The following is a 26,182-nucleotide window of genomic DNA, read 5'->3' as shown; positions in this document are numbered from 1 at the left end:
GCATTCCTTGCCAGTTATTATGTCAACGACTACTTTATGTCACTTGTTCGTACTGTGAAACTAAAACTGCAACAATAAATGAACGGTAAGGGACAGAGCTTGTAGACGAGTTGTTCACAGCAGTATGATCCCTCAGGGATCACCACATATTTCTGCATCTGCTCCTACAGTTTCATGATAAAGATCAGTTTCCTTCACAATTAGGACCAGGTATGAATTTCAACTTTCGTTTTCTGTGGCTTTAGGGCAGTGTTTAAAAAAAAAAAAAAATAGTCTTACCTGATTGGGATGATATAGGAAAATAATAGGATGAAACGGAACAGGTAACGATACCAAGGGCCCACGAATCCCTGTAAAGCTACCATAACCACCGAAAGCACAACTAGAGCTAAAAATAAAGCCTTTGTCAGTCGATTTAGCTCCAGGTCCAGCAAGCCGACCTGCAAGAAATCAAAATAGATGCAAGTTAATTTAGTACAACTTAACCAAGGCGATATAAAATGGGGGTTCTGCTTTTTAAATATATTTTACAATCATTATTTTTATGATGCATTTTGCATATGCCACAATTTGGTCATATTACACTTCATAAAAACTCTAGAGCTTGTATGTGCTGCAATACGGATGGTAAGCATTTGTTACCTATTTTCTACTCCATATTTGTAATGGGCAAATCACAGAAAATTGGCGCACCCCAAAAAACATCGAGTAGGACCATTAGAAATCACAAATCGGGGCGGCAGAGTGGTGCAGTGCTTAGCACTGCTGCCTCAGGGTGGTGAGGACCCGGGCTTGATCCCGGCCCCGGGTCACTGTCCGTGCGGAGTTTGCACAGTCTCCCCATGTCTGCGTGGGTCTCACCCCCATAATCTCAAAGATGTACAGGGTGGGTGGATTGGCCCACACTAAAATGCCCCTTAATTGGAACTTTAAAAAATAATCATATCTACAGTTGGAACTTTTCTGATCTTTATGAAGCAACTTGCACTTACACAATTAAAGCAAATATACTGCAGTGCTCGAGGTCTGAAATAAAAACAAAATGCTGGAAAAACTCAGCTAGTCTGGCAGTATGCGTAGAGACAGCCATAGAGCTAAAGGGCACGATCTATTGGGCTCACCACGCCAGACTCACAATGTGAGAGGCTGGTAAATCTCACAAGGCCTCTCACTGGATCTAACGAGAACTCGCAAGGCATTGCGATCTGGATCCTTCCCACTCAGGTCGGGACCCAGATTTGCATTTTCAAGTGAGCAGTTATTCTCACTAGAATATATCTATGCCAGATCTACCCAGAGCCCAGGACCGAACTGTCTCGCCTCAAAGAGCCCGAGCAGGCGCTATTTAGCACTGGTTACAACAAACGTGGACCAGGCGTAGCAGCATTTGGCTGGGGTGGTCTCCCAGGCGATCGGGGTCCCCTAGGTGGTAAAGCTCTGGTCAGGGTGGTAGCCTGACACCCCTGATGCCACCTGGGCATCATAGTATTGCCAACCTGGCACTTTGGCAGTACCACCTGGGTGACACCATAGCACTTTGCATGCCAAGCCGGCAGTGCCAAGTTGTCCAGGTGGCATCATGCCCATGTACAGCGATTGGGCCTGCGAGTGCCCTTATGAGGTGAGGTCCGGGGAGCTCGACGGCCCCCTTATTGGGGTGTTGGGGAGGTCCGAGGCTGTGGTGGGGGGGGGGGGGGGGGGTCTACAGATTGGGCCGCCATTTTAAATGGGGCCCGATCTCTCTTCCTGCACTGGCAGACAGAGGTCGTTGGTGCAGAAAATGGGACTAAGTGCGGTCTTGGCGGGGCGTACGTCACTGAGTCCCAGAAATTAAGCAGAGTCCCATTTAAAAAATATATATATTTTCATTCTCCTTTTTCACATGTTCCCAAATTTGCACCCACCAACAATAAACAATAATCATTGACGACTATAATGTCAATCCCCATATCAATAACAACGATCCCATCCTTCCACCAAACCCCAAACATTAGCTCGCATGTTAACATAAACAAATGACAAAAAGGAATCAGGAATCACCCACAGCCACCATTAACACACAGTCCCCCTCCCCCCAACCTTCCCAACTATCCCCCCCAACTAATGTTCGATGTTATCCAGTTCTTGAAAGTACATAATGAATAATGCCCATGAATTGCAGAACCCCTCCATCCTTCCCCTCAGTTCAAATTTAACCTTTTCAAGAGTCAAGAATTCCAACAGGTCCCCCCACCACGCCAAAGCACAGGGTGGAGAGGTTGCTCTCCATCCCATCAGGATCTGCCTTCGGGCAATCAACGAGGCGAAGGCTACAACATCTGCCTCCGCACCAGTTTCCAACCCCGGTCGGTCCGACACCCCGAATATGGCCTCCCGAGGGCCCGGGTCCAGTTTCACGTGCACCACTTTAGAGATTACCCTAAAAATCTCCTTCCAGTAATCCTCCAGCTTTAGACAGGACCAAAACATATGAACTTGATTTGCGCCCCCCCCCCCGCCGCAACGTTCACACACATCTTCCACCCCCTCAAAGAATCGGCTCATCCTCGCCCTGGAGGTGTGCTCTATATACCACCTTCAGATGTATCAGCCCCAACCTCATACACGAGGTGGAGGTGTTCACTCTCCGGAGCACCTCACACCAGAACCCCTCCTCCATACCCTCTCTCAACTCTTCCTCCCACTTTGCTTTGATCCCTTCCAGCGGTGCCTTCTCCTCTTCCAAAATAGCTTTGTAAACCGCCGATACTATCCCCTTCTCCAGTCCCCCTGTCGTCAGTGTTGTGTTATGTACTCTGGGATAACACAGGCTGCAACTTTGACCAAAAGATACTCTAGACTTTGAAGTAAGTTCAATGTGATTTATTGAACCATTAGCACAGTTCTCTACGAGTTCGACTCTCCTGCTAATCTTGCTATAGTAACTCAATCTAACTAACCAGTCTGCTTTAAGCCACATTGTGGGTGTGATGCTTCTGATCTGCCCCTATCCTACTCTCTAAGTGTTGCCAGTGGAAAGAGACAGAGCATGTGTGCCTTGTCCTTATATATGGATTGTGTAATGCCCCCTTGTGGTAGTGTCACCTCTGGGTGACTTGACTGCCCATTGGTCGTGTCCTATTATATGTGTTCAATAGCTGCATGTCTGCATGTCATGCGTCTCTGGTGCTCCCTCTAGTGTATACTTAGTCATAGTGTATTTACATTAACCCCTTGTGTATTTACAGTGATGCATATCACCAGTCAGTACCTCCTCCAGCAATGAGGCCGGTTCCACCAGGAAGCTCTGTATCTCCTTTCTGGCAAAATCTTGAACCTGCACGTATCTAAACATTTCCCCCTGCTCCAGCCCATACTTCGCTTCCAGCTCCTTCAATCCTGCAAACCGACCCGCAAGAAACAAATCCTTTAGTGTCTTAATCCCCTTCTCCTCCCATTTCCGAAAATTTCCATCCCACTTGGCTGACTCAAAAGCAGAGTCCCGTTTAATAGCGGTGTCTGTCTTGGCAGTGCCATGAAACACCCAGCTAAACGCACTAGGCACGGGACGCTGTTTCATTTCTGTTAAATCGTGCCTAATATTTAGAGTCCATTATGACTCAAAATCGGGTGTATAGGGATCTAAACATGAAGGTGAGAACTTTACAAGAGGTGTTGGTAGTTTGGGAGCTAATGTAGCTATGCTAAAACACACGGCTAATGGGATTTGGCGCAAGCCAGGAGGAGAAAGGCTTTGGATGAGCTCAGGTTTATGGAGTGTGGAATTTAGGAGGCCTGCCAGGAGAATAGTCTGGACTGGTGGCAAAAAATACACTGAAGTAGTATGGGTCCTGTAGCTGGACAACGAAGGAGAGGGATTGCAGGAGGATGGTGTGGTAACCTGTCAAACTCCAGACAGGTTGAGCAGTACGAGTAGGAACATATTTTCATGGTCACTTGTGGCTTTGATAAGAGCCATTTCAATGCTCTGGGAGGAGCGGATGACCAATTCAAACATGGAGCCGTGGCCTAAATACACGAAAGAGGCAATCACACCTATTGGGCGGGGGGGGGGGGGGTCCGCAGCAGATGTGCACAATTCTGGGGTGAGTCGCACGTGTCACATTAGTGCATGCACTCAATGAACAACGCTGCAAGTTTGCGGAGCAGGCAAATTGTGATGTTAATCAGTGTAGGATTTAAAATCTTAACGCCGCAGCCAATCCCCTCTCTCAGCCTTGCACAGCTGCGCACACATTTATCAGCAGGAAAGAACACCCCACCAGCCCCATTTAAAGGAATTAACAACTACTTCCAGGTTAGTTGCTGCTTGATTTCTTCCAGCTGTTGCTTTGATTCTATGACTATTCTACGGCTATTACAGCTCTCTGTAGCTGTTTAAGTTTGCCAAAGTCTGCAGGGTGTGGTGTGGCAGGTTCTCGGGGTTTTTGGCAAGCTTCTGTGCAAACCAGCTGTTCCCAGGTGTGGGTGCATTGGTATCCATTCCCCTTGGAATGTGGAATGGCATGGAGATTGAAGAGAAGCCTCCCAGTGAGCAATTCTCCTTCCAGATCCTCATGAGTAACAATGTGGAAAGTGGCAATGCACTTTGGCAAGGAGGCGTGCACTAAAACCAGCCAACTGTAACAGCCACAACTGTAACCTCAATACTGGCAGGACCACACTGCCAGTGGCTGTGAAGGTGATTGTGGCGATGAATGTTTACATATCGAGTTCCTGTTCCTGGTTGGAGCTGCAGATATTATCAACACCTTGTGTCTGCCATCCACTGTTGCACTGACCCACTCTATTCACTGAGGGGGGTTTCCCAGATAGAAGCAGGCTTAACAAGTACATGGATTCGCCGCAATTGCACACTTCCCCATGATGCACGGTGCCACTGACTGTGTGCACCTCAGCTTGTGGTGTTGTATGTTAATTATGTCCTATACCTCAATTAAGAGAAATTCCACTCTCTCAATGCCAACTGCTGGACAACCACATTATGCAGGTCAAAGCCCAGGATCTTGGCAGTAGTCAATACACCTTCACTTTGTGGCAGTACTGTGCAAGTTGCTTTGAGTCACCTACTGGGTGACCACGGCTATCTGTTGCCCACATGGCTGACAACCCACACACACGTGGGCAGTGTGAAGACGATGACAGATTTGCTGCCACATGAGATGTGATAGAGTAAACCACCAGCATGCTGCAGCAATGTTTCGGTTGCCTGGACTACTCTGGAGGAGCCCTGCAGTACCCAGCAGAGCAGGTTTCAAGAAACGGCATGGTCTACTGCACAGCCTCACCATCATGAGGGGACAACTCGCTGTCTCAAGGTTCACAATAAACAGCTTATGAGCAGGAAGAGCAGGAGGAAGGGGAGAAGGAAGAGAGGGAGGCAACATGGGACAGTCTATTTCTGGACAGGCTATGTCACCCGAGTGCGATACAAGTGAGTGCAACCCCAACTCCTCATTTTCCAACAGTCCCCTCCTCCCTCTGTTACTGGGTATCACAACGTCAGCTTGGTCACAGCTCAAAAATAAAAAGGTACCACAAAACAAAAATGTTCCAAACCTGTGATATTTTTAAAGGGTAGGCTTGCCGACCATGGAGGCACAAACAAACAAGAATTTTATTGTAAAGGTGTACACTCAACAGGATGCAAAGATAGACTGCCCATTTGCTCGTGCAATTGGTTGATGATGTCATCAATAAATCACTTGATCGGACTCTTAAAGTGACCTTGTTCCAACTAGAATCTACCATGAATACACAACACTTTCCTCCCCCATTACATTTGAGGTTCCTGCAATGAAACACGATATAATGTAAATAATCAAAATTTACAACATGAACAATTAACGAACACAACGATCAATAAGTTAGATGTTTCAGAGGACGTAAATTTTGGTGTGGTTGCTGACGAACCTCAGACATCTGCTTTTACATGCTGACTACAACCTCTGGTGTTTTTGGTTTAGTTTGGACGTGGTCCGTCTTATCTCTACCTAAGTCAAAGTAGCGTTCGGAGGTTGACTCGGTCTTCAACCGGAGTATTGTCCCCCACAGCTGTTTCTGGTATTGTCAGGTTCTCAGGACTATCTCGGTCTTCACTTGGCACAGTTTGTTGCTGACTCTCAATTGACTCCTCTGCCTCTGGCAAACTAGTTCTAGTTGCTAAAAGTTGATCAGCCCGTCTTCCCACACTGCATCATCCCGAGTTTGAATGGTGTAGTCCTGCCTGTTATAAGACAATGACAGGTCTCCACTTCTCTTTGGTGGTATAGTTCCTTGCCAATACTTCCTGACCTTTCTGGAAAACATGGCATTTAGCCCTGTTCTCACATCGCAAAATCTGACTTTGCTGTTTCCTCTCAACAATTTCTCCTGCCTTAGGCAGCCTCGGCAGATCAAACTCTGTGCGTAACCAGATGTTTTACCATGAGTATTGCCAGAGAACGTTGGGTTATCAAATGTGTTGTATTCCTATATGTCATCAGGAATTGGACTAGTCGTTTAGACAATGATCCTTGCTCATGGATTACCTTCAATGAATGCTTCATTGACTGAACAAACCTTTCAGCCAGCCTATCTGTGGCAGGATGAGAAGGAGTGGATCGGATGAGTTGGATTCCGTTCTCGTTTAGATAATTTGGGGCCCATGGTTGCTAACATGTTGTTCAGGGTAACAGAATCTTGCAAAAATCTCACCCAGACTTTCTATTGTTCTCTCCGAGGGTGTAGTCTTCATAATGGCGATTTCAGGCAATTTTGAATGCGCATCTACCATAATTGAAAAAACATTTGTCCTTCGAATAGTCCAGCATAATCTATATGAACTCTTTGGCATGGCCCTTCTGGCCATTCCCATGTATGTAATAGCACTTGTAGCGGCAGGTTTCGAACCTTTGCACATATCGAACACATGCCCGCCTTCTCCTCCATTTCACTATCGAGCCTGGCCATTAAATATAGTTTCTAGCTATCTCGTTCATCCTTAGTATCCCACAGTGACCTGCATGAAGTTGGTTAGGACACGTTTTCTTAACAATGGGGGAATGATGGCCCTCATTCCCCAGAAGAGACAAAGAGCATGTATTGATAGTTCGGGTCTTCGCGTAACGTATGGTTTCAGCTCCAGCTTTGCTCCCACAGTCTTGCCACGAATTACCAGGTCTGTAACTTCTGACAGTAATGGTTTATTTCTGGTATAATTCTGAACTTTTCCTGCGGTTATACGAGTGTTACCGACCTCTTCGAAATAGAAAATATCACCACTCGAACTATTCATTAACACCTCGTTAGGTAAAGGTAATCTAGAGTGTCCATCAGCATTTCCATGGAAATTTGATTGATGATATTTTATCGTGTGTGTTGACAAAAGCAACACCCTTTTCGGCATCCGGCTGGCTGCGAGAGATGGCATACTGGTGTTCTGCCCAACTATCGTTGTCAGTGGTTGATGATCTGATAGTAAAGTAAATTTCCATCCATACAGGTATTGGTAAAAACATTTGAGTCTGAAAATGATGCCCAGTGTTTCCTTCTCTATCTACTCATCGATCATTTCTGCTCTGTCAAGGATCTTCATGCAAACGTGATCAGCTTCTGTTTACCATTGCCATCATGTGACAAGCAACTGCTCTCACCCCATAAGGTGATGCGTTGCAAGCCAGTTGCAAGTGTTATGGGCCAGGGTTTAGAGAACCCCAAAGTGCATCATGGAGTTCACCTGACCCACAACTTTTAATAGATGGTGGTATGGGGAGCACACGGCCCACTCTACAGGTGTGGCACAGCAGAAATGGAAAAGTATTTTTTAAAGCAAACAATGTTAATTCTATGAACTCAAGTTAACCTTTATAAAACATAATGAACATCTTAGCAACCATTAATAATACAACCCCCAAAGACGACAACACTAAGTAAACCTTCCAGCTTTCCTTTTTAACATGTGTATACCAGAGTGTTATTACCGTAAAAGTGATGCCTTTTTTTAAAAAAAAATTATTTTTCTTCAGATTTTTATCAAAACATAATTTTTGCATAACCATTAACAACACTTAACACAACAAGGTAAACGTAACATTATATACAGAAAAAGTAAAAGTGATGCCTTGATGAGAAAATGGAGACCTTTACATATGCAGGCGGATGAAAAGTGGGCAGAAGTTCATTAAGTAGTATTGTCGGTAGGGTATAGAAAGGAGGTGTTGAGAGTTGCACATGAGGTACCAGTGGGAGGTCATTTGGGAATAAGGAAAACTCAAGCTAAAATCCAGAAACATTTTTATTGGCCTGGACTACATAAAGATGTAGTTACATTTTGTCAATCATGTCACACATGTCAAGTGATAGGGAAACCTGAAGCAGTGATAAAACCAGCGCCTTTAATACTCATTCCAGCATTTGAGGAACCTTTTACAAGGGTCCTAAGTGACTGCGTAGGACCGTTTCCGGAGAAAAAAAAGTGGGAATCAATATCTTTTGACGATAATGGACGTGTCTTCTAAGTTTCCAGAGGCCGTTCCAGTATGTAATATTACAGCTAAAAAGATTGTGGAGGAGTTACTTAAATTCTTTACTAGATATGGACTACCCATAGAAATACAATAGGATCAAGGATCACATTTTACCTCCAGGTTATTCAAAGAAGTTATGGATAGCTTAGGAATAAAACAATTTAAATCAACTGCGTACCATCCAGAATCACAGGGTGCATTAGAAAGATGGTATCAGACATTAAAGACAATGTTGAGGGCTTATTGTCAAGATTATCCAGAGGATTGGGATAAAGGAATTCCATTCGTACTGTTTGCAATTAGGGATGCACCTAATGAGTCAACCAAATTTAGTCCTTTTGAACTAATTTTTAGTCATGAGGTAAGAGGACCACTTAAATTGATTAAGGAAAAATTGGTGGGTGTGAAATTGGAAATTACATTATTGGATTACGTGTCAAATTTTAGGGAACGATTAAATAGAGCAGGTGAATTGGCTGGACAACATTTAAAAGTTGCACAAACTGTGATGAAATGGGTAGGGGACAAGAAATCAAAAGTTCGTAGTTTTGCCAGTCGAGATAAAGTTTTAGTATTGTTACCAGTGGTAGGTGAATCTTTAAAAGCAAGGTTTTGTGGACCTTATCAGATTGAAAGGAAATTAAGTGAGGTGAATGTGATAAAAACACCAGATAGAAGGAAAACTCACCGAGTGTGTCATGTGACTATGCTTTAAAGGTACTTTGAAAGGGAAGGAGAGAAAAAGGTTTTAATGATACTAACTCCAAGCGACGAACCAAATCAAGATGACTGTGAATTTGACATACCTCAAATTAAATTGGAAAATGAGGATGTTCTTAAAAATTGGGATAAATTGTTGAGTTACCTTCCAGAGGAAAAAGGGACTGACCTGAAAGAGTTTTGTGGAGATAAATTGGGAAGTACTAAAATGGCTATACATGATGTAGATGTGGGAAATGCTGTTCCAATCAAACAACATCCATACAGACTTAACCCTTTAAAATTGGCACAGGTTAACAAAGAGATTGAGAGTATGCTTAACAATGGCATAATTGAAGTGGGTTGCAGCCAATGGAGCTCACCCATAGTGATGGTACCTAAACCAGACGGTACCCAACGTTTGTGTGTGGACTATAGAAAGGTTAATGCAGTTACAAGAATGGCCTCTGATCCTATCCCACGTTTGGAGGATTGCATTGAGAAAGTGGGACAATCAGCTTTTATTTCCAAACTGGATATACTTAAAGGTTACTGGCAGGTACCTTTATCTGAAAGGGCTAAGGAGATTTCCGCTTTTGTGACTCCAAATGGTATATATCAATTCAAAGTTATGCCATTTGGCATGAAAAACACACCAGCCACATTTCAAGGGTTCACTAACAAAGTTAGTTTCAGGATTACCCAATTGTGCAGTATACATCGGCAATCTGGTAATTTTCAGCCAGGCATGGAAAGAACATTTAAAACATCTGATGGAGTTATTCGATCGACTTCAGGAGGCGGGTTTGGTGATAAAACTCACCAAAAGTGAATTTGGAAAAGCCCAAGTCACTTTCCTTGGCCATACAATTGGACAGGGTCGAATGGCCACACGGGATGTGAAACCAACAGTTATTGAGGAGTTTCCGATACCCTCGAGACAAAGGGAAATAACGTGATTTCTTGGCATAAGTGGATTTGATCGAACATTTGTGCAAAATGTTTGTAGCGTGGTGGCTCCACTGATGAACTTGCTGAAGAAACGTCGAAAATTTCAGTGGACAGCGGACTTTCAACAGTCATTTGACTGCCTGAAAGCTGTGATAACCAATGATCCTGTGTTGGAGAATTACAAGGGACTCTGTGATCAGATTGAACTAAAGTATCTGACTTTAAAGAGAAATGCTGAGGCGTAGAGAAATGGACCGATCGTGCAAGGACCTTCTTGTTCAAAGTGACTCTCAATCGAGAAGGATTCCAGTTGGAGGAAGAAGAAAAAAAATGGACTATTATTATACCTGTTTGCGTGTTTTTTGAAACAAAAAAGTATATTTACTGTGTGCGCATTTCTTAAAGAATAGTGAAAAGGTGAAAAATGAAACCATCTTGAAGTTGATGGTTTATTTTTTTTCTTGGGGGAAGGTGTCATGTGAGAGTACCTTTAAGAAATGGGTGTTTATATATGGGTGTGCATATAAATATCTGCAGTGAGAGTACCTTTAAGAAATGGGTGTTTACTACTACAGTGATATCAGAGAGTGGGTGGAGCTGGGCTGTCTGTCAGCTTTTTACTTTCGCTTTTGAGCAGGCTGCAAGGTGTGTTTTAGTTTTAGTTTTGTTTTCAGTGTTGGAGCTGAAGCCAGACCAAGCAGGTGTACGGCTGTTCTCTCTGCTATCAAAAGACTATCTCTTGATCATTTGATGAATTCAGAATTATAAATGTTTTCAGTAGTGACTTTAACCTGATGTGCTTCTGATAAAGGTTTTGTTTTTTCAGTTGTATGAACTCAGATTCCTCTTCCGTATATGCTTTCTGATATTCTATATCTTTCTGTTGTAACTCCGCCAATTCTCCTGAACTAAAATATCCGCCTCATCCTCCACCTGATCTTTTCCAACCATCTGATCAAAAATAGTTTATGATAATTGCACTTCACCTTTATCTTCATTCTCTGATTTCTCCTCTTGTCTTTCCGACCTTGTTACTACACAATCCGGAGAAATCCCAGGATATTCGTCCTTCAACACTTCAGTTGTCTGATTTTCCACTGGCTTATCCACCACAGTAGGCATCACTCCCAACTGCGATCCAGCTACATCATTACCCAAGATAAACTATCTTGTCCAGGAATACAGTTTATCTATTACTCCTACTACCACTTCACCACTCTTCACTGGAATTTCCAACCTTACCTTATATAATGGAACACTACTCCTCTCACCCTGAATTCCACATATTACCACCTTTCCTGGCAACATTCTTCCCAAACTACATAACTCCTCATCTCTTACCATTAAAGATTGACTAGCTCCCGTATCTCTTAAAATTGTGCCTTCTTTACCTACTCCTCCTGATACACGAGTAAACTTTACCCACACAAGTAAATTATTTAAAGAGATCTTATCAATCACCTCTTGATCAGGCTGTACAATCTTTTGCACCTCCTTCGCTTCACTTGGGCTTTCTTCACTTGGGCTTTCCTTTATCACTTTAACAAACCCCATTGTCTTATCCTGTTTTACCACATCAGCCTTCCCAGTGCCTTTCTTCAGCCACCAACACTGACTTTACATGGCCTAGTTTATTACAGTGAAAACATTTGAAACTTTTTCATGTCTCTTCCACCCTCCTGGATTTCTTTTTTAGTCTGAGGTACACTCTCCTTATTATCTCCCATCAGATCACTTTTACCTTGACCACTTGAGTATTTCTCATGTCCCCAGTTGCTATCCCTCACAGGCTGAAACTGATGTCGGAAACCAAGCTTTGATTTATTAACTAATTCATAATCATCTGCCATTTCTGCTGCTAACCTCGCAGTTTTAACCCTCTGTTCTTTCACACGAGTTCTCACTACATCAGGGATTGAATTTTTAAACTCCTCCAAAAGTATAATTTCTCCGAGAGTTTCATAAGTTTGGTCTATTTTCAAAGCCTTTATCCACCTATCAAAATTACTCTGTTTGATCCTTTCAAACTCCATGTATGTTTGACCAAATTCTTTCCTTAAATTTCTAAACCTTTGTCTGTAGGCTTCAGGCCTACAGACTGTGCAGCTAAGATGGATTTCTTTACCTCCTCATATGTCCCAGAAACACCTCTGGTAGTGATGTAAATACTTCATTAGCCCTATCAGCTTATTTTGAATCAGTAATACCCACATGCTCTGTGGCCATTTCATTTGTTTAGCTACCTTCTCAAATGAAATGAAAACGGCTTCTACTTCCTTCTCATTAAACCTTGACACTGCTTGCACATATTTAAATAGATCCCCACCATGCCTTCGACTATGACACTCTTTATCACTATCCTCATCACTATCATCCAACTGTACGTTTCCCTTTACGTCTGCCAATGTTAGCTGACTGTCATATTTCATGGTCATTTTCTGAAGTTCAAACTCTCTCTCTTTATCTTTTTCCCTGATCTGTATCTCCCTTTCTTTTTCTTTTTGGTCTGCTAGGGCTATTCTTTCTGTTTTCCTTTCTTCTCTCTCTTTTTCTTCTCACTCTCTTTCTTTTTCCTCTCTCTCTCTTTCCTCTCTCTCTCTTTCGTATTCAAGCTGCTTTAATTCTTTCTCATGTTCCATTTGTTTAATTTGCAGCTGAAATTTTGCCCTTTCGAATGAGTCAAACTGTATCTCAGGCAACTTTAAATGCTTAGCCACCGCCATAATGACCTCATCTTTTCGCATTTTGTCAGGTAATGTTAACTGCAATGTTTTTGCCAAATCTAACAGTTTGCTTTTAGTCTCTGTCCGTAAGGTACTGCTTGTGGCTGTCTCCGCCCCCAAAAACTTCAGAGCCTCTGAAAGAGCCATTGTCCACAACACACTCCCTACTTAAACTAAAATACCACAGCTAAAAAGCACCCACATTATGCTCACCCCTCACTGTCTTTAAGTTCACAAAGCCAATCCAATAGATAGACTTTTATCCCCCTCGAGCCCCCAATTTGTTATGGGCCAGGGTTTAAGAGAACCCCAAAGTGTATCATGGAGTTCACCTGACCCACAACTTTTAATAGATTGTGGTATGGGGAGCACATGGCCCACTCTACAGGTGGGGCACAGCAGAAATGGAACAGTATTTTTTAAAGCAAAACAATGCTTATTCTATGAACTCAAGTTAGCCTTTTTAAAACATAGTGAACATCTTAGCAACCATTAATTCAAATACAACTCCCAAAGACTACAACACTAAGTAAACCTTTAAGCTTTCCTTTTTAACATCCATATGACTGAAAAAAAAAAACCTTTATCAGAAGCACATCAAGTTAAAGTCAGTACTGAAAACATTTATAATTCTGAATTCACCAAGTGATCAAGAGATAGTGTTTTGATGGCAGAGAGAACAGCAGCACACCTGCTTGGTCTGGCTTCAGCTTCAACACTGAAAACGAAACTAAAACACACCCTGCAGCCTGCTCAAAAACGAAAGTAAAAAGCTGACAGGCAGCCCAGCTCCACCCACTCTGACATCACTGCAGTAGTAAACACCCATTTCTTAAAGGTACTCTCACTACAGATATTTATATACACACCCATTTCTTAAAGGTACTCTCACATGACACAAGGATAGCGTCAGATTTAAGTGTGTCAGGACTTCTGACTTTAGCAGCGTCTCTTTAGCTTGTATGAAAGCCTTCTCACACTGATCCACCCATTTCCATTTTTTGTTTTGACACAATAAGTTGTGCAAAGGCTTGAGAAAGATTGCTAGATTAGGGACAACCCTTCCTTCACAGTTCAATAAGCCCAAAAACAATCAAAGTTGATTTACGTTTTGAGGTGCAGGTGCCGGAGTTATAGCTTTTACTTTCAAAGGCAATTTCTGCAGTCTCTTTGCATCTATTTTTATTTATTTTTTTAAAATTTATTTTTATTTTTAAAAATAAATTTAGTGTACCCAATTCATTTTTTCCAATTAAGGGGCAATTTAGCATGTTCAATCCACCTACCTTGCACATCTTTGGGTTGTGGGGGCGAAACCCACGCAAACACGGGGAGAATGTGCAAACTCCACACGGACAGTGACCCAGACCAGAGCCTGGATCGAACCTGGGACCTCGGCGCCGTGAGACTGCAGTGCTACCACTGCGCCACCGTGCTGTCCCTCGCTTTCCATCTATGACGCGCCCCAGCTATTCAATAGAACATAGAACATAGAACATAGAAAATACAGCACAGAACAGGCCCTTCGGCCCACGATGTTGTGCCGAACCTTTGACCTAGATTAATCATAGATTATCATTGAATTTACAGTGCAGAAGGAGGCCATTCGGCCCTTTGAGTCTGCACCGGCTCTTGGAAAGAGCACCCTACCCAAACTCAACACCTTCACCCAACACCAAGGGCAATTTGGACATTAAGGGCAATTTATCATTGGCCAATTCACCTAACCTGCACATCTTTGGATTGTGGGAGGAAACCGGAGCACCCGGAGGAAACCCACGCAGACACGGGGAGGACGTGCAGACTCCGCACAGTCAGTGACCCAAGCCGGAATCGAACCTGGGACCCTGGAGCTGTGAAGCAATTGTGCTATCCACAATGCTACCGTGCTGCCCTTGAGAACAAATAAATCTACACTATATCATTTAACCGTAATCCATGTACCTATCCAATAGCTGCTTGAAGGTCCCTAATGTTTCCGACTCAACTACTTCCACAGGCAGTGCATTCCATGCCCCCACTACTCTCTGGGTAAAGAACCTACCTCTGATATCCCTCCTATATCTTCCACCTTTCACCTTAAATTTATGTCCCCTTGTAATGGTTTGTTCCACCCGGGGAAAAAGTCTCTGACTGTCTACTCTATCTATTCCCCTGATCATCTTATAAACCTCTATCAAGTCGCCCCTCATCCTTCTCCGTTCTAATGAGAAAAGGCCTAGCACCCTCAACCTTTCCTCGTAAGACCTACTCTCCATTCCAGGCAACATCCTGGTAAATCTTCTTTGCACCTTTTCCAAAGCTTCCACATCCTTCCTAAAATGAGGCGACCAGAACTGTACACAGTACTCCAAATGTGGCCTTACCAAAGTTTTGTACAGCTCCATCATCACCTCACGGCTCTTAAATTCAATCCCTCTGTTAATGAACGCGAGCACACCATAGGCCTTCTTCACAGCTCTATCCACTTGAGTGGCAACTTTCAAAGATGTATGAACATAGACCCCAAGATCTCTCTGCTCCTCCACATTGCCAAGAACTCTACCGTTATCCCTGTATTCCGCATTCATATTTGTCCTTCCAAAATGGACAACCTCACACTTTTCAGGGTTAAACTCCATCTGCCACTTCTCAGCCCAGCTCTGCATCCTATCTATGTCTCTTTGCAGCCGACAACAGCCCTCCTTACTATCCACAACTCCACCAATCTTCGTATCATCTGCAAATTTACTGACCCACCCTTCAACTCCCTCATCCAAGTCATTAATGAAAATCACAAACAGCAGAGGACCCAGAACTGATCCCTGCGGTACGCCACTGGTAACTGGGATCCAGGCTGAATATTTGCCATCCACCACCACTCTCTGACTTCTATCGGTTAGCCAGTTCGTTATCCAACTGGCCAAATTTCCCACTATCCCATGCCTCCTTACTTTCTGCATAAGCCTACCATGGGGAACTTTATCAAATGCCTTACTAAAATCCATGTACACTACATCCACTGCTTTACCTTCATCCACATGCTTGGTCACCTCCTCAAAGAATTCAATAAGATTTGTAAGGCAAGACCTACCCCTCACAAATCCAAGATTTGAAGAATTCACATTTGTCCTTGCGTTCTGGTAGTCCATAATCTTAGAGTCTTTGGAGCGTAGCATCTAAATTTTGAAGATGCTCTTCTTCATTCTTTCCCATAACAAAGATATCCAAGATGATTGTTGCAACTGATGCACACTCAATGTGCCCCTTTTACCACAATTCCTGCATTTTGCATCTTTGCATCAGCAGTCTGCTGCCACGTGACCGGCTTTTGAATATTGGTGGCCATTTCAAACCTGTGTCTGTGTTTGGGTCTCAGACAACATTTTATGGATTTTAGTGCTCAAACTTAATTATTGAGCTTCCTTAACTGCTAATTCCATAGAGATCGTGATTTTTAAAGCCTTCTTTAGGTTTAAGTAGCTTTCTTTCACAGCCTTTTTTGGATAGCTTCACTTCTTAACCCGCACACTAACCTGTCCCTAATAGCATCGTTCAAGACATCTCCAAATTCACAGTATTCAGTAAATTTCTTCAAAGTAGCTACGAACTGTGTGATTGATTCATCTTCTTGTTGGTTACATTTATGGAGACGGAATCTCTTGCCGATGACCAAAGGTTTAGGTGAGAAATGTCATCGGAAAGTGTGTCTGGACTAATTTATTACGTTTTTCGAGGAAGTCTCAACTAGGGTGGACGGAGGGGAGCCAGGAGATAAGTTGTATTTGAACTTCCAGAAGGCATTTGACAAGGTACCTCACAAAAGATTAAGTCATAAGATAAAAGCATAAGAGCTCATGGTGTTGGAGGTAGTACAATGGCATGGATAGAGAATTCGCTAATGGGCAGGATACAGAGAGTGGGGATAAGGGGCTCTTTTTCAGGTTGGCGACCTGTGACTGGTGGGGTTCCACACAGATCAGTGCTGGGACCGCAACTGTTTACAATATATATTAGTGACTTAGAGGAAGGAAGTGAATGTACTATTGCCAAATTTTCAGATGACACAAAAATTGGTGGAAAGGCAAGTTGCGAAAGCGATACAAACAGTTTGCAAAGAGATATTTATAGGTTAAGCAAGTAGGCAAAAAGTTGGCAAATGGAGTATAATGTGGGAAAACCTGAAGTTGTTCATTTTCGAAGGGAAAACAAAAGAACAGAGTACTATTTAAATGGAGAAAACTGCAACATAAAGGGACTTGGGCTACTTGCGCACAAAACAGAGGTGCAGCAGATAATCAGGAAGGCTAATGGAATGTTAGCCCTTATTTTGAGGGGATTGGTGTACAGGAGTAGGGAAGTCCAAAGACGTGCAGGTTAGGTGGATTGGCCATGATAAATTGCCCTTATATCTCCAAAAAAAAAAAAAAAGGTTGGTGGGGTTACTGGGATAGGATGAAGGCATGCTCTTACCAAGAGCCGGTGCAGACTCGATGGGCTGAATGGCCTCCTTCTGCACTGTAAATTCTATGAAAAATGCTATACAAGTCTTGCTCCAACTGTACAAGGTACTGATGAGACCACATCTGGAGCACAGAACAGTTTTGGTACCCTTATTTAAGGAAAGATATTATTTCATTGGAGGCGGTTAAGAGAAGGTTAACTAGGATGATCCCCGGTATGGAGGGATTGTCTCATGAGCAAATGTTAAACAGGTTGGACTCTATGATGAATGTAGGATTTTTGATCTTTTGGATTATAAGTATTTAATCATAGCACATAGAATTCATAGAATTTACACTGCAGAAGGAGGCCCATTCGGTCCATCGAGCAGCACTGTCTCTTGGAAAGAGCACCCCATTTAAGCCCATACTTCTAACCTATCCCCGTAACCCCAACTAACCTTTTTGAACACTGAGGGCAATTTTGCATGGCCAATCCACCTAACCTGCACATCTTTGGACTGTGGGAGGAAACGGGAGCACCCGGGAGGAAATCCACGCAGACACAGGGAGAACGTGCAGACTCAGAGAGAACGTGCAGACTCATTACAGACAGTGACCCAAGCCGGGAATCGAACCTGGGACCCTGGAGCTGTGAAGTAACCACTGTGTTACCGTGCGGCCCCTTTTGGTGAAATTATTCAGGAAGGCCCCTCCTTCTCAATCTGCCCCTCTCCTGAGGAGTGGTGATCCTCAGGTTAAGCCACCACCAACCAGTTAGCTCCCCCCTCAAAGGGGAAAGCAGCGATTATGGTCATCTGGGACAATGGCGACTTTACCTTTATTTGGTTAAGTAAGGGTTAAAAGTCTGGGTTAGAGTGTGTTTGACTGCTGCAATCGTGCTTTTGAAAGAATCTTGGTTTAAAAGACAAAAAAGCTTTTAGGAGCCGGAGGTACAATTAACCAACATAAAAGCTTGGGCTAATGCAATTTTGTTTTGATTAAGAAGATTCCCTGGGGAGTTAATTATATTTCATCTTGGTGAGATGATATCATTGCTGGATGGAGCTAAGGCACCAAGGTTTTTTGAGGAAGCATTTTTCAGTTCTGACTTGGCTGAAGTTTCTGCACAGTGAAACAGTTCTGTTCTCAATGCAAGTTAGTTAAAAGAGACTAACTGCATTTAAAGCAGTGCAGATTTGTCGGAGGGCAATGGGCAGTGGAAAACAGCTTTTGGAGACATCCAGCTAGAGTTTCTGCAGGGATTCGGACCGGAGTCCGATCTAGTCTGTACAGCAGTGTCAAGAGATCTCACTCTCAAAGAAGAATGCTGCAAAGCAAGTATTACTCTGTCATATTGGTGTTTCGGGTGGACTGAGGGCAGAGGTGGGCTATTTTCTTGTTGTTTAAGTGGGAATAAAGATAGCAAGTAAGGGTATTGTATTCACTGTATTGAATAGTATTATTTAAGGGGTAATTGCACACAATTGCCAGGTGTGATGTTAAAGATTTTTAACACAGCGTTAGCAATAAAGTTTTGTTTTCAAATACCATATCATTATTTCTTTGTGCAATCACTCCTTCACTCCTGGAGCAAAGTATCCTTTCCTCACAGTCTTAAAAAAATTAAATAAAATACTGGGATTTCGGCCCAGTATTCTAGTCACAGTTGGGGTCTGGTCTAGGATCGTAATACTCCACTCATTGGAATTTAGACGAATGAGAGGTGATCTCATTGAAATGTATAGGATTCTTAAGGAGCTTGACAGGGTAAATGCTGAGAGGATGTTTCCCCTCATGGGGGAGTCTTGGACCAGAGGACATAGTCTCAGAATAAGGAGGTACCAATTTAGGACCGAGAGGAAGAGGAGTTTTTCTCTCAAGAGGGTTGAGTGCTTCTGGAACTCCTTCCTACAGAGAGCTGTATATTTAAGGCTGAGATAGACAGATTTTTGATCGGTCAGGAATCAAGGATTATGGGGAAAGGCCAGGAAAGTGGCCAGAACAGCCATCATCCTATTCAATGGCGGAGCAGGCTCGATGGGCTATGTGACCTACTCCTGTCCCTATTTCTTATGGTCTAAGTGGCCCTGCAACATACCCACAATCTCATCTTAGGTTTTCGAGCTTGGTTTTTCTGGCTGCACCAGACTTTGCAGGAGGTTGAATGTCTCCCCCACTCAATTTCTGCCGCAATTTTGTTCAAAATAATCAAATCTTTCAGTATATGAGCTCCACCGCTCGGTGTTATCATACGGTCATACAGCACTAAAAATTCCCACCATTTTTACAATGGCAAGAAATTATTTAGCACAACCTCACTTTTCTTCTCCAAACATGGCCCCTGAGCTCAGCCGGATTCCTTGAGTATTGTTGCTGGATACCTGCTATTCAGTGTTGCCTGTACCATTCCAGATCTTTCTGGGCAAAGCACGTGGTGAACTTCTTTTCCATTGCTGTTTGCTCCAAAATTTACAGTTAAATTTATGTTCCTTCGATGACTGCTACCAATATTTGGCACCCTTCTGGCACCAACTTTGGTGTAGTGAAGCTTTTATCTTCTTGCTCCTTTTTGGATACCTGCTCTTGGATCGCCGATTTTAAAGCACTTTTTTTTCTCTCTGGGAGTCTGCCAACATGGCTTCGACCTTCTCAGCACCAGTTGTGTGGTATTTCATTAAAATGTATTTTTATTGAAGTTTTCAAGTTTTAACAATTATAACAAAAAGAGGGGGAAAAAACAATACGTATCAATGCAAAACAGGTACAGCACATAAGAGAAGTCATTGCAAGCATAGGAACAAATAAGACTGGATGAGTTGGGGACAACATCCCCAATGTGTTCCCTCCACAGGTACAAGATTCTCTGCACCAAAAGCACGGTACAGTCAACAACACAGAGTTACATCACACCCATAGCATCAAAGAAAAGTAACAGAGAAAGAGAAAACGCGAGAACTCCAGAGCTCAGGGGGAATTACACTGATACCCACAACGCAAAAGGCCCGAGGTTCAGAATATCATCAGATCCCAGCCCGGGGGGTTGTCGTTCCAGAGAAGAGGGGGTCTTGGTCCTCAAGGCAGCCCTGAAGGGGGCTCCCTGAGAGGGAGGGCCAGCTCACCTCCCCAGAACCAGGAAACCCACCTTAACCAGGACCACATCGCAAAAAGGGGTAGAGCTACCCAAGAGAGAAAAACATGGATGGTCTAATCTGAAAAGAAAAAATAACCCGAAACTGGTTAACTCTAACTGGGGGGACTTTCCTTGATCACAGCAAGGACAAACTAACCCTACCAACTCCAACCCTCCACCCGCTCCTGCTCCGCTCATCTCAGACAATGTACGGCCCGAATACATTTCGGATAAAAGATTGTGCTCAAAGCCTGCACTCAACATTCTTCTAAACTCATTAAATCAGGATACTCGATGGTACAGGCCATCACACCAGCATTATTTATTTCCCTGTAAACGGAAACAATTGACAACATCAAGCAAGCCCTCATGATTGACAACCAGAACAGGACAACATAGGACCAGGAGTTGGGAGGCCAGACCAATCCCAGGCCTCGAAGACAGGATTAGATGTACTTCCATCAAATTTCTCTATTGCAAGGACCTCCTCGTGTGCCTCCGTAACAACAATCAGTAATTCTTGAAATTGGACCTTGTCAACGTGTAACTCAGAGCCGAGATGGTCAGCCAGAACAGAATCTCCGTTGGCAGCCATCATCCGTCAATGCACACCGCCCCCCCCACTCAAAGTCAACTGCTCCACTAAAGGCAGGACCCCATCTCCAACTCCTCCCAGCTGCCGCGAACAAGTGAGGATTTAAACATTCTAACTCGGCTGCATTACGCAGAGACACCTACTAAGAACTCTAGGGACTCAGTATAAACCATGTAAACCAAACTCAGGAAAAAAATGTGCACAAGGATAAAAAGATTGATTAAAAGATGAGCAGAGCCAGAGCTCATGAAAACGCAGCCGCCCCCCACGTTCACATCATGTGACCCCTTTGTGGTATTTTTTAAAGGGTAGGCTTGCAGACCACGAAGGTACAAAAAGTGCTTTATTGGAAAGCTGTTTACTCAATAGGCTGTAAAGTTAGGTTGCCGTTTGCCGGTGCAAATGATCGTGACGTCAATAAGTCACGTGATTGAACTCTTAAAGTGACTTGTTCCAACTGGGAACAACCATGAATACACAACAAAACCAAATTTCTAAATATAATCATGCCACGCTGCATGCAAAAGTCAACTAATCACATTCTTGCACTCCCTTAGTGCCCGTCTTCCCTGTACCTTTTTACCTGCCCAAGGGCCACATCTCAGTGCTACTGTTGAAATTAAAATCATATCTCCAAGGCCTGGGCTAAGGGGCAGCAGGTAAACATTCAATGTTTCTGATAGTTCACCATACATTCATCAATCACCTCTCTGGAAGTTTAAACCAGTTGTCGTCCTTCCCGTATAGTTCCAAAAATACACATCCCTCCCAAGTGTCCATGGTTGAAAAACTTTCCTAAAACCTAACGCCCGAAACCTGACCAAGACACTTATTAACACTCAATCCAGTGGGTAGTCTTAATATGAATGAACATCCCAGAGAGTTTTGGAGTTTGCAAAAGGGAATTTTGTAATGACTAAAGGAATAAACATAACAAAATTGGAAAATTCAACCTTTTTACAAAGTATTCAAGTCACCAGCAGAGACATAGACACTGCACAAAAGGTAGCCATTACAATCTGCACTAGCCTGTATTAATCATTCCTGCCCCACACACTCCACAAAGCCCTAGAAATTGATCTGCTGCAACTGTTCCTATGGCAATGCATGTTATGCTTCAACAATCCTCTGAGGGGGCAGCACATGGCACAGTGGTTAGCACTGGGATTGCGGCGCTGAGGACACGGGTTCGAATCCCAGCCCTGGGTCACTGTCCGTGTGGAGTTTGCACGTTCTCCCAGTGTCTGCGTGGGTTTCACCCCCACAACCCAAAGATGTGCTGGTTAGGTAGATTGGCCATGCTAAATTGCCCCCTAATTGGAAAAGAAAAATAATTGGGTACCCTAAAATTAAAAAGAAAAAACAATCCTCTGCAACATCTCTTCTCACTCGCGCAGTGATGATTTCAAATTGGTGGCCCCTGCTCATTTACTCCTAGACAATAGTATTTTCCCGAATCATTGTATCAAAATCTTTCATCATTTTCAAACCCTCTTCAAATGCAAATTAACAATCCATGTGCCAGATGCAATAACCCAGTCTACCTTTCGAACTATAGCTTCCCATCCCTGACAACATCTTGACAAATTTACTATGTATCTCTATGGCTTTAATGTCTTTTCATAGAATCCATACCGTGCAGGAGGCCATTTGCTCATCGAGTCTGCACTGACCTTGCGAAAGACCACCCTAACTAAGCCTAACCCCGCAACCCCACCTAACCTTCTGGACACTAAGGGGCAATTTATCACAGCCAATCCACCTAATCTGCACATCTTTGGACTGTGGGAGGAAACTGGAGCATCCGGAGAAAACCCACGCTGACACGGGAAGAATGTGCAAACTCCAAACAGACAGTTACCCGAGGCCGGAATCAAACCCGGGTCCCTGGTGCTGGGATGCAGAAATGGTAACCACTGTGTCACCGTGTCGGCCCATTTTCTATAATGAGGTGCTCAAAATTGCAGGTAATAGAGGATAGCACAGCCTAACCAATATTTTGCACAAATTTGTCATTACCTCCTTTTTCTTGCGATCTGCCCCAATATATAAAGCCCAAAACGCTCTTGGATATTAAAATGGCTTTAACTGCCTGAGAGGGCAGTAATGAACTATAGATGTGAAGCTTGGAGCATTGAGAAAGAGGTGGAAAATATTTGAAATTTTGTGCTTAAGAAGGTTAGAGCCTAATCACCACCGGATGGGTTAAACAAAAGAGCAAGAGGCTGCCAGTGAAGGATGCAGCTAGACAACATTAAAGACTGGCTTAACTAGAATTCCCAACAACCAGGGCATCCACCGACACGATGATTGGAAGGTTTTGGAAGATCATGGTGACCTACGCCACGAGGCATGGCACTTAGACAATGATGATCCACCTGCATTGGCAATTTCTGGGAATTATGTCGTTGAACTGGGGGCTCACTGTCCATTCACATCTTTCAAAGTATTCTCATTGAATTTACATTCCCATGACAGCTTTACTCTCCCCAAATATATTACCATAGCATTTATCAACATTCAAAATTCCTTCAGGTTCACCAGAATGATATCTGGGCTCCAAGGGTTAAACTACAAGAAATGATCACATAAATTATGGTTCCACTCCCTGGAATTTAGAAGTCTAAGGGGGTGATTTGATCAAAGTTTTCAAGCTATTAAGGGGAGCCAACAGGGTTGATAGAGAGAATCTATTTCCATTGGGAGTCCAGGACTAGAGTGCAATGTCTAAAAATTAGAACCAGATCCTTCAGGAGTGAAGCTCCATCCACAAACACTTCCACACGAGGTTTGGAATTCTCTTCCACAAACGACGATGCTGGGCCAATCGTTAATGTTAAATTGGAGACTGGTAGATTTCAGTTCAGTAAAAAGGTATTCAGGGTTAGGGGACTAAGACGAGAATTATGGAGTTAGATCGCAAATCAGCCATGATGTGGCCTGAGGAGCTAAATGTCACTCCTTTCCTGGAGTCCATAGTCTTAAATATTATTTCTAGGTAGATTTGCTAATTAAATGTTAACTGAAATTAAAGCTGAGAGAAATAATTCGGCTTGCTTTTACATCCAACTGTGCAGTAACTCACAGTGGGGAGAAAGAATAATTTGTTGCGGGCTTCAGGTGATTCCTCTTTTCTGCTGCCTTGCACAACCAGAAATAGTTATTCTTCAAATTACTGATGGTCATAATTTTAACTACATTGCCCTTTCATTCACATTGGCCAACTTGTTTTTGTCCAATTGATTTAAGTTCTGTTGATCATAGTTAATCAATTTTTAGATTTTCCAGCAGCCCGCATTGTCGCTATTTTCCCTGTCCGTTTTTGGGATGCATCACAGTCAATAAAATCCGTGAGGGAGAAAAGCAACACAACTGGATTTCTCTTGCTCCTTTCTCGCAGTTCCTTGTCAGACCGCACAGCATTGTAAAATGGGAAATAAACACAAATGTTTCCCTTAATTACAGAAACAATCAGGAAATTACACCTAAACATTTGTGGAAGAATTCAAACATTCCTGAGGCATGCCTTTCTCTTTCCCCTGAGAACGGAGATTCTACAGACAATGGCAAACTGATTTATCAGCTGCACTCAAACTAACACAACGGAGGCAAATACCTTACAATTTCCACAGCTTCTACTAATACGTGGTTTATGCTTGAATTATCAAGAAAAATGGGTTTGGGGATTAAAAAGAAGAAAAATTAAGCCAGGGAAGCAGAGCACGTTTCAAAGACCAGTTCTCTTTGGGTTCACAATGGCAGTCTAAGTTTCAGGCCTCAGTGCGGATCAGATGAAGTCATTATTCATTCAGTCAAGGAAAAAAAAAGACTCAATTACCTCAACGTAAAGATGCTATCAATGAATGCAAAGTGCATATTTTGCTCTATTCATCTAAATCCCATTAAAAGTGAAAGGAATGATTTAATCTGGCCGTCTAAAGTTGGTCTTTTTTTGTAATAAAATAAAGAATCACTGTCTCACAATATGCATAAGCTACTGACTGAGACTGTTCCCCCTGCATCATAAACAGCGGAAAAAACTGTGAAACTCTATACGGAAAATTCAGCAAAGAATACTACTGTTCCCTTGGAAAAAAGTCACGGCTCCAATGAACTACCACCTCATAAATATGGTAAGTTCTGCTCTGGTACAACAAAGAGAAACAATTCTTGGTCAATAAGTGCTGCATAACATTTTCCCTTTCCCACACAGTGTAACCATCACTTTCAATCCACACACTACAAAAACATCTGATTTGTAATTGGTTCATCAAAAGCGAGAAAGAATTGAACACAAAAAGTAAGTGGAGGCTTCCATGACAAGCCATACTCATGTCAGCACTTAATTAATAGGCAACAATGATAATCTGACAAAAATACAGTAAAACACCATATTAAATAAAATAAAAACAAAACTGCCTGTAAACAAAATGTACTTTATACACAATAATCCATGTTAATGTAGCACTAATTACATTTGTACAACACTGGCTACCATTTCCTGAAACCCTGACTGTAATCAGATACACTGTAGTGCATGGGAAAACACAAAGTTAAAAGGACACTAGCTTTATAGCACTACATTAACTTTTTTGCTTTGAGTTTCAGCTTGACATTTTACATTTGGGCAGGCCAGTTAATGAAACACCGATAGCGATATTTATGGCACAGAGATTGGGCACTTTTTTAAAAAAATTGCGTCTCAACATGAAATTTTTATGCCAGAAGTAAATTCAATTTCACAATCTTATCTAAAACAAGCATCACAACTAATTCTGAGCCAGAAATGTTGCAAACGTGAACACTTAACATTCTGTGCAACTCTAGCGCTTTGGATTCTGATGCGTCTTGAGTTTATTTTCCCCCAAATTGTCAATCATACCAACAGTTTCGCCTGAAACCAAGCAATATTCTGTATGCAAATACACTGTTTCACCTACAACTCCTGAATGAGGAGGATGTGTGGGGTAAGCAGCCAAGCATCTTTGTCTAGCTAGTGACACAACAATAAAAATGCTTCAAAATACACAGATGGGGTGGGGGCGGGGGGCGGGGGGGGCGGGGGAGAAGAGATGATGTGTTAGGCAAGATAAAGATTTTACATTTTTGGAACAGAGTTCAACTGAAATAGACCGAAGACACACAGCTTATTG

General features: G+C 42.9%; 1 protein-coding gene across 1 annotated transcript in view; it reads right to left on the bottom strand.

Moving 5' to 3' along the window:
* atp9b (ATPase phospholipid transporting 9B) overlaps positions 1–26,182 on the bottom strand; it is a 412,539-nt gene that overhangs the window by 103,857 nt on the left and 282,500 nt on the right. Inside the window, exon 12 of the mRNA XM_072466981.1 lies at positions 280–440. Coding sequence (XP_072323082.1) covers positions 280–440 — 161 coding nt within the window. The remainder of the gene's footprint in view (positions 1–279; positions 441–26,182) is intronic.

This window comes from Scyliorhinus torazame, chromosome 11 (assembly GCF_047496885.1).
Source record: "Scyliorhinus torazame isolate Kashiwa2021f chromosome 11, sScyTor2.1, whole genome shotgun sequence".
In the NCBI taxonomy this organism is placed as follows: domain Eukaryota; kingdom Metazoa; phylum Chordata; class Chondrichthyes; order Carcharhiniformes; family Scyliorhinidae; genus Scyliorhinus; species Scyliorhinus torazame.
This window is presented reverse-complemented; position numbering and strand designations above follow the sequence as displayed.